This window comes from Python bivittatus, unplaced genomic scaffold (assembly GCF_059951505.1).
Source record: "Python bivittatus isolate LINGU-HERP-01145 unplaced genomic scaffold, Pbiv_v1 ctg000080_np1212, whole genome shotgun sequence".
NCBI lineage: Eukaryota > Metazoa > Chordata > Lepidosauria > Squamata > Pythonidae > Python > Python bivittatus.
In genome coordinates, this window is record NW_028277035.1 from 52,530,943 (window position 1) to 52,544,439 (window position 13,497).

A 13,497-nucleotide genomic window follows, 5' to 3' on the forward strand; every position below is an offset into this window, starting at 1 on the left:
GTGGTGAAGAGGCTTGGCAACTTCAGATCCCTTTTCTGGAGGAACCCCTGTGTTTTCCATCCATCTTTAACATGTTTCTATGAAACTGGTAAAACTTCGTGCTAAAGGATCAGCCCTTTCCTGGCACTGCTGTCATTTATCTGGTAAAGGGCTTGCCGCATGCAAGTCTGGGGACTCTGCAGCACAGAACTACTGATGTTAGTTGCCGCTTCTGTTCACAGAATCACAGTGACCTTATGGGCTACCTGCCTGTGCAGCAAGCAGTGCAATATCACAGGGCCATTTAGTCATGCCATCCTTCAAATACTCTTGAATTAGTCTGTTACTTCAGCTGTAGCATCTCTTGTTTTACTAATATCACCCTGACTCCTCTTCTGCCTGCTGAAAATGGAAGCTATGCCAAACTTAAAACCTGGGCAAGTGCATCTCCAACAGGGAACTCCTACATCCAAGCCCACCAAGATCTTGGTCATATATGCCACATCAGTCACCTCATCCATGACTAAATCATCAGTGAGAACAGATTTATTACAGACCAACTTGGCATTCAACAGTAACAGCTGGAGTCCAGGGAACCTAGTAACCTGGTTTATGGGGTGAGTACTGGGGTCTGGACAACAGGACAGCTCTCAAGTAGCAGCCCCAATAGCCCCTCAGATTCTCACCATACCTATCCCCACCCATCACAATCTTGAAGTTACTGCCTTCTACTCCCAGCTCCCTCTCTTCCCTAGCTCCCCTCTCGCAGGCCAAGGCACACCCACCCAGATAACCACGAATCACCCCAGCCCTCACAGCAAATATCCGACAGCCCCCAGACTGCTCCTGGCTTCAGGCTCTCAGCAGTTGGTATGACACACAGCTTCTGTGACAAGCTCCACTGTACACCTCATCAGATTGCATACACACCCTTCCTGTCCAGGTAAGCAGTGAGAAAACAAATAGCTCTCCAGTTAACAGAAAACCCAGGATGAGTCCAGAAGAAAGATCCAATAGGCCAGTACCCAGAGCACAGTACAGAGGACAATAAAGCAGAGCTCAATGCTGCCTCTGCCACTCTGGTTCCGTCCTGCTTCAGGGCGGGCGGGCATTTATTTATTTATTTATTTTTGTGTGCCGCCCATCTCTCCCAACAGCATGCCCTTAAGTTTCTCCCCACCAGGTCAAAAGGACCCAAGGTCCAGAAAATTGTCTTGGTCAGGGACTGGATAAGGATCAATAAAATGAATCTGAATCCTATGTACATGTAGATGGCTCCTTGGTCCTGTCCTAGATAGAGATGCAACTGCCCTACAAGAGCAGAAACACAGTACCTTCGCTAACATTATTAAAAAATATATTTGGATGGCCTTGGGAACCTGCAACTGATTTGCTAGGTTAGAGTCCTTTCTGGACAGGGATACTTTATTCTCTGATAACTTCCAAGTTGGATTACTTGAATTATATAAGATATAATGGCTTACATACGTAGATGAAGACTATTCAAAAGCTTCAACTAGTGCTGAATTCCACTGCACTACTGTCTTGTTTAGTTCTCTGCTTCCAAACTAAATTCAAGGTGCTGATATATAATGCAACTCAACTAAAGAACTGCCTTCTCCATACCAATTTACTTATATATTAAGAATTTCAGATTATGCTCTTTTCTTACTGATGGTTCAGAGAGATTTTTTTATGGATCCACAAAAGAAACGGGCTCCATTCCAATTCTAAAATGCCTTCCCAAACCATGTAACTGACATCAGTACATAGCGTTATCAGTGTCAGTTCAGAATGATACCCCCCCCCACACACACGCTGATTAAGTTAACTAGGTGGTATCTGTCAGCCCTAGACCAGATTAAGAAACAGACATTGTGTGGGCCTAAAGCTACTTTTATTAGAACAGCTATAGCAACAGAATCTTGCAAGTCTGAATGTGTTTCCCCTCCTCCCTCTTTCATCTTCATGCAAATTGGTGAAGGGGTCATCTGAGGCATTTTCATAAATGTCTTTTTCAGTATGGGCTCAAGCCACGTTTATCTGATCATTGCCTTTGTAACAGATCTTCTCTTTGTCCATCCAGGCTATCCTGTATATTCTGTACAGTAGTTCACTGAGATAACAAAACTATTCAACTTTATTTAATTTGACTTAGATGCTGTCCGACTCCAATTGACTATGGGTGGCTCACAGTGTAAAACTAAGACAAATATACAATCAAAAATAGAACATTTTATATACTAATTGGATATTTATGTATCTAAAATGTACTTTGGGTAGCTACAGATTTACATTTCATAAGATAATGAATAAAAATCAGAGTTGGACAAAGTTGCAAATCCCTGTAGTAAACAGTCTGAGTATAGTAATTTTTTGGCGTATTATTTCTTTGTTTCTCCCTCCCTTTGGGGATTAGAAATTGTTCTGCTTAGTTTAAATGCCACACAGGCTTTATTATTACAGCTCTGTGGATTTTTTGTAATTATGAACTTCATCAGTTTAGGAACAATGTATGCAGCAGAATCCTACTCATCTTTTTTGAGAAACAAGTCTTGCTATACCAAGGGATTTACTATCCACTGGGTGAGTGTAAGATTGCAAACTTACCTGCATGTATGTGCAGATGGGTTAAAAGAGACTTTTGAGTTGTGGAGACTTCTATACAGGCTTTACACATAAATTAAACCTTAATGAAGAACAATACAGCCTTCAATGCTCATGTATTTTTGCCTTCCTAATCTCTGATATACTACAGAGCAAAATCTCAAATCTAGATCAGTCTGGTGTCATGCTATGCATACTCAAATCATGGCACAAAAACATGGGAAAATAGCCGCTAAGAATGGACAAAAGTGTGATCAATCTTGGCAAAATTTCTTAACTAGCATTTCAAACAATGCAGGTTAATGTACAGCTATCAGGAACATATGTGCAATGACAATTCCCCAAAACCTTCTTTTGTCATTTCTATGACAAATAAAGCTCCAGTGACAATGGAGAGCAGTTTTATTCCTACAGAGGAAGCAAATATATTTACGGTTACACAAAAATAGTCAATGGGAAGGCTGTACAAGGCATTCCCAAAGTGACTCTTCTCAAAGCACCAAAGAACCTGCGTATCCGGAAAGCTGGCAGAGGGGCCTGGTTGCTTCCACGGCCACTTCCCCACACCCTTGCACAGCCACATCACTTTGCCCTTGGTCCCACGAGCACTGGCTGTGTCTGCTCATGCAGGCAATGTTGAACAGGACAGGCTGCCGCATAATTTCTTCAGGGCTATCTCCGTACTGGTCTACACCTAGGTGCTTCCCAAAAGCGCAGATAGATCCCCATGACTGTAGGAGAGGAAAGTACTCCGTTTACCAGACAATTAACATCACAATTAAAAGTAATATTGTCATGTTCCCTAACCTACCAAAGGACTTCAATTAGTTAAGCAAATCCATTCCAATTTACACTATATTGTGATAGTGTATTTGTTATAATTTTGACAAAGAGACTCCTAGAAAAATACAAGGGCAGAAGATAACCTATATCAGAGATAAAAACTACTCTCTTTGTTTTTGTAATTGCCTACTATCAAAAATTCACTTACAAAATTCCTTTAAAAACAACTATTTTAACTAACTGAAACTAGTTAACTTTCAACTAACAAGCCATTTGAACCAAAGCAATGTGATCATCAATGTTCCCTGAAGTATTGATTAATGCACTTAAAGAAAAATTCTGATTCTGCACATCCTTTCTTTTTTCTTAAACTTTTTAGAAAGCAGCTATGAATTAACACACATGAAAGCACATGTTGAACACATTATTATGCGTACATTTATTTACTCTGTTAACTTTCCACTTTCCTGTTATTAACTTAGCCTGAGATTTGCACCATCTTGACATACCTAATTCCCACTGAAGCCAATGGGACAAGAGTACAATTGTGGTGTCCTGTCTATCACTGACTGGGTTCACATATCATATTAAACCATATTTTGGTTTAATGAACAACCACATATCCAACCACGAGCTATGGTGTACAAACTACAGTACTTGGGTTCACACAATAACTAAGCCAAAACTAAACAAACCCCATTCTGACTAGTCACTGAGTAGTAAGTAATAGTGCTGCTGGAGTAGTCACACAAACTGCTCAGTATCAAAACAAGAAAAGTAATGCTGCATATATAAACATTTGTATGAAATTTAAACTCAGTCAAAACTGTGTTTAAGTTTCTGTTACTGGAACCTTCCATCCTCATTTTAGGATGTGTGGGTAAAACAGATGAGACTTTTCAAATGACTCCAACAGTCACAAACTGAAGTCAGTCACTAAACAATGATGTGTATCTGTGTGTAAAAGAGAGAATAACCATCCTTTTGCATTAAAAAAAAAGAGTGCCGGTGGACAGATGGTTACTCCAGGATTTTAATATCAAAAATAAGCTCCCAGACCATCCAAAAATCTTTGCTGCTGTTATTCTAGAATGAGCAAGATATGATTTTCAAAATCTAGACAACAACAAAGAAATCTCCCAAATAATGTAAAGTCTATTTCACATTCAAACACACAGATATCTGAAACTAGACTACTGCAGTGATATTTGAAATGAACTAAATATAGACGGGTTGGCTATAGCACAGCACAAAAGGAAACAGTCTGTTAAAATTAGGGTAAAGACAAGACGTTTACAGAAAAAGAATGGTGCACTGTAAGGTGCACCTAGAAATCTGAAATCTTTTCTTCCTGACATTAAAAGAATGGGATCTGTCGTTGAATGGTGATGTGTCTGAACCCTACATGGGTGTTTGTCTGCACTATATTGAGGGATGCAGGCATTCATGGAAGCCACTCTCTCCTGAAATCCTGTATAACATTTTTTAAGATCTTCATGCAAAATTTAGTGCAAAATTCTTCCAAAAAATCCTCAAAGTACATTGAGGTGAACATATTTACAACATTCCACTGATCAGAAAACCTGTCTTATCAAATATGAAAACTCTGGGTGGTTGTGAATCCCCACTCCAGAAATCAAAGAAGACATTAAGTTCAGGTTTCTTACAATGCTCTCCTGCTACCCTGTTTTTTTAAAAAGCACATTTAAAAATCAACTTTGGGAAGAAGCAATCTGGGATAAGCAGTTTATCCAGGAAGTGCTTAATTTTTCTTTACTGGCAGGTTTTCTACTTTAAAATAGCTCTTCCAGGTCTCTTGTAAAGTTTTAAATTCATATTTGGTAGAAGGAGACCTACCTGTGGTTTATCCCTGTGTGTATTCACAGCCTCGACATTTAGAAATATAGATTCCACCTTGCAACCTGTAGGCGGAAGTCAACATAACTTAATTATCTTCATTTACTAAAAAAGAACAATATCAACAGCACAACAATAACTGCTTCCTTCTATATTCAATGGATAATGGAATTCTGATACAAATAAATACTGGTTAAAAAATAATTCTAGCTAACACTTGTAGCAACTTTCATATTAACAGACATTTTTTGGACTGTAAAATATTGTAAAACATTTGATTGTAGTTATGAAAGTATGTTGAACATGTTTCCTAAAAATGTCAATGGAACAAGAAGTACATAGGCTTTCACGCCTTTAAGTTAGGTTGCTGGAGTTGGAAAAAGGAAATCAGGAGTGGCTTTTTGGCTGTAAAGACAAGCTCAGTTCTGATATAGAAAACATAGTCTTGCTCTAAGCCATGTGCTGAAAGGCACGTGTCCTTCGGTTTTACTGAGTGATCTTCTGCCCAGGGATTGCTTGACTGATTTTGCACCCAACTCTAGCTGGAGATCTTGACATTCTAAAAACAGAAGTTTGCCTTTAACCTAATACATTTATCTGCAACACATGCAGCATTTTGGACACTAGGTGTCACTACAGGCTTCTTTTTATTTGAAGAGCGACTAAATTACAGGAGCATCGGTCTTGTCTTGTTTTAAATCTGTTTTCTTCAGAAATCCCAAATTTTAACATCCATACTCCCCACCCCCTTTAACAATTGGTAATAATGGCGCCTTTTATTTAGACTAAGTGGCATTTTAAAATTATTTTAATTACAGACTGGAGGTTGAAGGAATATGGCAGAAACTAAATTAGGCTTAATAAGTAAACCAAGCAGAGTCAGGCCTGGTCAGCACCTGAATGGGAGACCTGCAGGCTACATCAGAACTGCAGGCTAGTTGGAAAAGTTGAAAAAAAAATACTACAAAAGAAGGCAGCAGTAAACCACTTCTGCATTGTTTCCAAGAAAATGATAAGGGCATGTCCATGAACTCATCACCCAGAGGCTCTTTCGTAGCATATTCCCTCCTGTAGTTAATAATTTGCCATTCTATCATATTAAAAGTTACATTTCAGCAACAACTCTTAGACTCTGGAAGCACCCCCAGGCTTTGCCACTACTGTCAACAATTAGCTTTTTGGATTCCATCTTTTTGGGGGAAAAAAGTATGGAATACATACAACAAAGAAATGAACAGGTTTACAGAAATCCAAGTAGCTGCAGCAGTACTAAAAATATTTCTAAAGAAAAGCCAGCACAAGCCAAGGAAGCTATATGGAGCATTTTGAGCAGCCACACTTTTGAAGAGAGACCAGGGGAAGAGGAATATGGACTTGAGAATCTTTGGTTCTGCATGACTCCCTGGAATACTGAATAGAGTATTTCACACCACACCATCATGTTGCAGGACCCACTTATTCAAATTTCCAGCTTTCCCTCAAGAAGAGTAGAAGCAATGCCCATTTTAAACCATTTTGGTTTATGATGAACTGAACAGTTTAATCCAAACTGGGACTTGCTTAATAAGTACAAGTGATTTGTTTTGATATACTAACAGTTAGAACTAGGAACGAACAGCCTGCCTCTGATAGATGTAACCCAATGAAATGTTTTTCATAATAAGGTTGATTAACCGGAATAACTCAATTTCGAAGAGCTTACCGTAAGCCACTGGAGTTAGTTTTAAGACCGTATGCAGAGGGCACTTGAGATAAGGCAGTTGTTCTGAAAGGGGAAAAATAGTGAGTAATAGAAACTTTTTCTCAAAGTAGAGAAAGGGATATCCTTTGACTATTGACTATGAAGTGTGTTACTAGTTAATGTCTGTATCTCACTTCACCAAATAAACTTTCAGAACAGCTTCCATTTGTAAAAACCAAAAAGCAGACACAGCAATGCTATGGGTAGACCAAAGACCATGGGTAGCAGACACAGATAAGATATTAACAGTTAGCCAGACAAAACAATATAGAAATGATAAATTAAAATGCCTGAACAAATAAAAATATTTTAACCTGCCTAAAACTTCCCTAGGAAAAGGTATACATTACGCAGGAAAAGCCCAATATCACTTCCCTGACCTCAACTTTCTGGAGAACCAAGTCAGTAATATCTCCAGATGAATTTTTAAAAGTATGGGCAAGTTCACATAGGAGCAGAAAAGCTTAACAGCAAAAAAGCAAAAATGAACCATACTGATTGGGGGACAAAGAGCATCACATGTGTCGCCATTTAGGATGTGTACCTCTTGACTGCAATTATCTGGTATCCAAACGGAAGTTACTACTGACTAACGTGAATAATCCCTATGGCAATTTGTATGGTACCTACCTGCAGGCTTATCCAAAAAGTAAGCAAGCAGACAGCGCATAACAGCTTGATGACAGATTACAAGCACATTTTCCTGCCTTTCCAGCTCCATAATTACTGGCTCTAACCTTTGAACAAGATCTTCATAAGACTGGAAAAACAATAACAAAAAAAAACCAACAGTAATATTATGTAAATATGTATAAATGATCATAGTTTTACTATTAAGCTGATTCACTCTAAGGCGGGTTAAACAGTATGCCTGTATACTCTTGAAAATAATTAGGAAAAAGTGCTTCAGATCTCACATGAGTACAGCACTTCTGTTACTCATTAAAGCAGCTTATCTTTTTTCAAAACTTTCATGTGAACCTGAAAAAAGATACAGCTGCTTTTAGGAAACAACTCATTAATGCAACTCTTAAAGCAGCTGCATTTTTATTTTAGGCAGCACTGATGCATAATACAGAAGCTTCTGCTAATCCAATTTGTATAGCTACCCAGAGTCACTGGTTTGAGATGGGTGGCTATACAAATTGAATAAAATAAAAACAAATAAAATATGAAGTCTGAAGCGTATATTTCTAATTATTTCTTAAACATGCATAGTTCTATGGAATTGCACAGGACTATGATCTCTCTGACCTCTATTTTTCTCTCTCATATCTTTCTTCCTTTCTTTCTACTCCCTTACCTGCTCTATTTGTAGTTTTATGACACTTCCCAATCTGTTTTGCTAATTTCGCTATGGAAGCAAGCACATGATAAAGAACTATCTGCAATACTGGAATTTATATATGCCTACACTTGGAAGGACAAGGGCTTGGGAACTGGATGCAAATTAATGGTTTTGATCTATTAATAGTCTGCAAAAGCAGAAAAAGTGTCCTGCTTACAAAGTATAATCTCAATGTATTTTTCCTGATTTCTCTGTGTCATTGCAGCTCTCTGTACCATTCTGTTCTAACAGAACATCTATTTGTAGATATGCAGGCAGGGATAAGGTACATATATGGGACAAACAAGAAAAGTCCTGATGCATGAGTAAATTTCTATTCATCTCTGTCTGAATCCAATCCTACAGAGATATTTCTTTTTTGTAACCTTTAATCATTGTCTTGTGCTTAAAATCCAAGTGGTAGATTAATGGCAACTACCAAGAAAATATTGTCTTATATTAGATGATTTCCTCTCTGCATCCATTCCCTTCCAAGCAATCTGTGTATGTTTTCTCTGTTTGATGGTATCCATATCACAGACTTTGAGTTGCAGAAGATTACAGGTTGATTCTGTCACTCTTTACTTGGTCTATTTCAATGTTTGTACTCTAATGTTTTTTTTTCCTTTGTAAGAAACTTAGTAAATAGCTGGGTAATTGATACAGCTAGTATTTTCCTTGTTTTCATTAAGAATAATGAAACATTCTTTCTTGCTGACAGTTTTAAAGAACTGGAATACTGCTACAGAAATGAACTTTTAAGAAGCTGTATCTTTTGTACTCACAAAGATGGAACAGCAGAAGTTTGGGAAAGCTGCTGTAAGTAGATCAGTGCAGGTCAACAGCCACAATGATGTTTTACCAAAAGATACATTTTGCAAGTTAACCCAATGCTAGTTATTGAGCAAGATGTACAGCTGTTGACTGAAAGACACACATTCTTTCTGTGATCAGCAAACAGCTCTGGAAAATTTTCCATCTTACTTAATAGCCATTATAACATGACTTCCTGTATGCCATCTGTATTTCTGCACTGTTCTGAGCATTATGATCACTCAGCCAACTCATGGTACATGGGGTTGAGGCGTGTTGCACTTTTAACAAATACTGTAGCAGCTGCTTTTATCAGTGCTTTTTATTAACGCTTGACTTTTAGTGGCAGCCTATAAAAGGGCTGCTGACAAGCAATTAACTGAGTCTCAAATGTGTGGTTTTAGAATTTGTTGCTCTACTAAGAGAGGAAAGCATATAAAAATACTGATGCATGTTTCATCACAGGGCCTTTGGTGTGCTGCTGCAGGATGGCCAGCATTACCAATCAAAACCATTGAACCAAAAGTCTGATTTATTTCCCTCCTTTTCAAAAACTGGTTAAGAAGCCATTCAGCACTGCTTAGAATTTGAACAGTAAATAGGATAGCTTTTTAGGTTACAAACAAAAGATCACTGTTGCTGTTAATTAACATTTCCTACACAAATGAGAAATTGGTTTCTATTCTGGCAATAATACAAAGAACTTGTAGAAAAGCTTCCTCGTGAGAAAGAGGCAATAACCTCCCTTTATTCCAAAACATCTTTCTTTTGAAACACTATTACAAAAGAGATTTTTGTGTCTTCAAGCTTGCAAGAAGTAAAATTTAACAAACCTCCCCCTTAGGATATCTGTATCTGTATTTGTCCTGGTCTCTCAAAGCAAATTCTAATGGATAATTTTCCTGAATTTCTTCATATGTCATTTCTTCACAGACTCCCTAGGAAAACAAAGAAAATAAGAGAGCACATGAAGCGCAATGGCAAGAAAACTGAGGTGTGCTCATAGAGATTCTGAACTGAAATGCCATCTTTGTCATGAACTCATTGGAAACCATTTCCCTTCAGCTTCAAATATACCCTATGTTTTAATGTTTACTGAAATAACCTATGCAAACTGACTTGCTTAAGCTGCATCATCATCTTCATCACCTTCACCATTATCAGTATTAAAAGAATTCTGAAGTTAAGCTGCACAAATGGAAATTCAATCCATGGAAATATTTATCTATCTAATCAAATGTATACCTTGCCATAATCCAAACAAAGTCTTAGTGGCTTACAATAAAATTAAAACATAAAACACATAATAAGAACTATACCAAACAAAACAAAACCCCACTTAACAACAAACACCTCTGGAAAAGTTCTGTCTTCAGCTTCCTGTTGGAGCTAAGCAAACCTTCAACAGGAGATGCCCAGCCCTATCAAGGCAGTAGCCTACAAGGAGTAACTTTTCCAGGCTTTACCCCCACACCTCCAAAAAACGGGAACAACCCAGTAGCTTCTCCCAGCATGATCCAATTGGTTGAATCTGCTTTCTCAGATTACTTTTTAAAAAATCATCAGAAAAATCAGTAGTTACTGTCAGGGGCTTGAACACTTATTCAATTAACTCAAAATTCTTAATGAATTCAATTCAATTAATTTACTGGATTTTAACCCACATTTCTGCCAACATAAATAAATAAAAATACATTTTAAATCTAAGCAAACTACAAACAGCATAAATAAAACAATCATATCATTAAAAACTAATTATTTAAAATGAGAAATCTTAAAATTTAGTCTGAAAAACTAGTATGTTACTGTCAGGCTGAAAAGACATCAGGGCAGGAACAATGAGGAATAAATAACATTCTAATTTCACACAATGAAAAAATAAAACAAACCTTAATTTGCAAATTAACTTCAAAGTATCACTTCAAATTAGGGATAGTTGTCAAAAATAAAAATATTTTGTTGTCTGACATTTATTCAGAAAAAAAGGAAGTAATTCTGTACCAAGAAGAGATACGTTTCCCAAATATGTGCTAAAGTTGCTGAAACAAACCTGATACTTACTCTTCTTTAAGCATAATAATGATAATTAACATATTTTTATGGCAAGAGAGGCAACAGGTACAGTACAATTTAATACATTTGAAACAAGCTCGGAAGACTTGTCTGACAGGCCCCACTTCAGGAGCTCTATTATTTCATCACCATGAAAAATCAGAAAAGCACCCTACCGCATCAATTTCATTTAAGACTTTCCACTGCTCATAAGGCACTCTCAGAGCCTCAGCAGTCTGAATGGTCCTCTTCATCTGGCTTGTCCAGACTTTCAGATCTTTGATGTTCTGATCGTTAATGAACTGTGCCAAGCTCTTGGCAAACTGCAAAAGGACATTAAAAAAAAGGTACATGATAATATCACAGCTACTCAGATTCATTGTCACAGGAGAATAAATCTTGTATGAGATCTTTCAAAGGCTCAGGTACACCTTCAGCAAAGCAATCTGACTAGCACTTAAGAATCACAATATACATTTACTAAAATGAGACACTCTTCTAATTTGGGTACAATAAAATGTTGCACGAGTGTAAGGTACGTCCACTTGAAGAAGTGTAACATCCTGAAAATTTCTTCAGGCTGAAAGAATTATATGTTTTTAAAATAGTAAAAATAAATGGAGGCCTGTGACATCCCCAAGTTCCGGCATCTGACTGCAGTCTTTCTTGTAACGATTCACACTGTTCTTAAGAATCTTCTGATCTCACTAGGGCAATGCTTCTCAGTATCAGCAACTTTAAGATGTGTAGACTTCAACTCCCAGAATTACCCACCCAGCATGCTGACTGAAGAATTCTGGGAATTGAAGTTTACACGTCTTAAAGTTGCTGAGATTGAGAAACACTCTGCCAGTGGCTTCCTAGGAGGTGGGAAAGAAAACTACAACAAGGAGGCAGCCAGGCTTTTGTAAGCCTGAAAACTGGGGATAGCCCCACCGCCCCCCAAAAGTTGCCACCAACTTGTAATTTTTAATATGACAATATGGGAAAATTAATAAATATATCTCCTTCATGGATCACTGCCTTGTCGTGGCGAAGGGGCTTGCGTAACTCAGTGAAGCCATGAGCTATACCGTGCAGGGCCACCCAAGACGGACAGGTCATGACAGAGAGTTCTGACAAAATGTGGTCCACTGGAGAAGGAAATGGCAACCCACTCCAGTATCCTTGCCAAGAAAACCCCATGGACAATGTTAAAAGGCTAAAAGATATGACGCCGGAAGATGAGCCCCTCAGGTCGGAAGGTGTCCAATATGCTACTGGGGAAGAGCGGAGGGAAATTCCAAGTAGCTCCAGAAAGAGTGAAGCGGCTGGGCCAAAGCCAAAAGGACATTCAGCTGTGGATGTATCTGGAAGCGAAAAGAAGTTCCGATGCTGTAAAGAACAATATTGTATAGGTACCTGGAATGTAAGATCTATGAACCAAGGCAAGCTGGATGTGGTCAAACATGAGATGACAAGACTGAACATCGACATCTTGGGAATCAGCGAACTGAAATGGACGGGAATGGGTGAATTTAATTTGGGTGACCATTATATCTACTACTGTGGGCAAGAAACCCTTAGAAGAAATGGAGTTGCACTCATAGTCAATAAGAGAGTCGGAAAGGCAGTAATGGGGTACAACCTCAAAAACGACAGAATGATCTCAGTGCGTATCCAAGGCAAACCATTCAATATCACAGTCATCCAAGTCTATGCCCCAACCACTGATGGTGAAGAAGCTGAGGTTGACCGCTTCTATGAAGACCTACAACATCTTCTAGAACTAGCACCAAAAAAAGATGTCCTTTTCATCATAGGGGATTGGAATGCTAAAGTAGGAAGTCAAGGAGTAATCGGAATAACAGGCAAGTTTGGCCTTGGAATACAAAATGAAGCAGGGCAAAGGCTAATAGAGTTCTGTCAAGAGAACAAGCTAGTCATAGCAAACACTCTTTTCCAACAACACAAGAGACAACTCTACACATGGACATCAGCAGATGGTCAATACCGAAACCAGATTGATTATATACTTTGCAGCCAAAGATGGAGAAGCTCTATACAGACAGCAAAAACAAGACCAGGAGCTGACTGTGGCTCAGATCATGAGCTTCTTACTGCAAAATTTAGGCTTAAATTGAAGAATGTAGGAAAAACCACTAGGCCACTGTGCAGGTATGACTTAGATCATATTCCTTGTGAGTACACAGTGAAGGTGATGAATAGATTTAGAGGATTAGATTTGGTAGACAGAGTGCCTGAAGAACTATGGACGGAGGTCCGTAACATTGTACGGGAGGCAGCAACTAAAACCATCCCAAAGAAAAAGAAATGCAAGAAAGCAAAATGGCTGTCT

At 38.3% G+C, this 13,497-nt stretch overlaps 1 protein-coding gene across 8 annotated transcripts in view; it reads right to left on the bottom strand.

Moving 5' to 3' along the window:
- Window positions 1–13,497, bottom strand: part of PFKFB4 (6-phosphofructo-2-kinase/fructose-2,6-biphosphatase 4) — an 83,947-nt gene that overhangs the window by 10,725 nt on the left and 59,725 nt on the right. For 5 of the 8 annotated variants that reach the window (XR_015794851.1, XM_088134086.1, XM_088134083.1 and 2 more), the window contains exons 9-14: window positions 11,336–11,482; window positions 9,941–10,045; window positions 7,598–7,727; window positions 6,929–6,991; window positions 5,227–5,291; window positions 3,095–3,317 (exon numbers count right to left, since the gene is read on the bottom strand). Coding sequence is in view for 7 of the 8 variants with exons in the window: in XM_088134086.1 (XP_087990212.1) it covers window positions 3,095–3,317; window positions 5,227–5,291; window positions 6,929–6,991; window positions 7,598–7,727; window positions 9,941–10,045; window positions 11,336–11,482 (733 nt within the window). In the remaining variant the exon portion in view is untranslated. The remainder of the gene's footprint in view (window positions 1–3,094; window positions 3,318–5,226; window positions 5,292–6,928; window positions 6,992–7,597; window positions 7,728–9,940; window positions 10,046–11,335; window positions 11,483–13,497) is intronic. The other 3 variants (XM_088134089.1, XM_088134087.1, XM_088134088.1) reach the window with 1 other exon arrangement.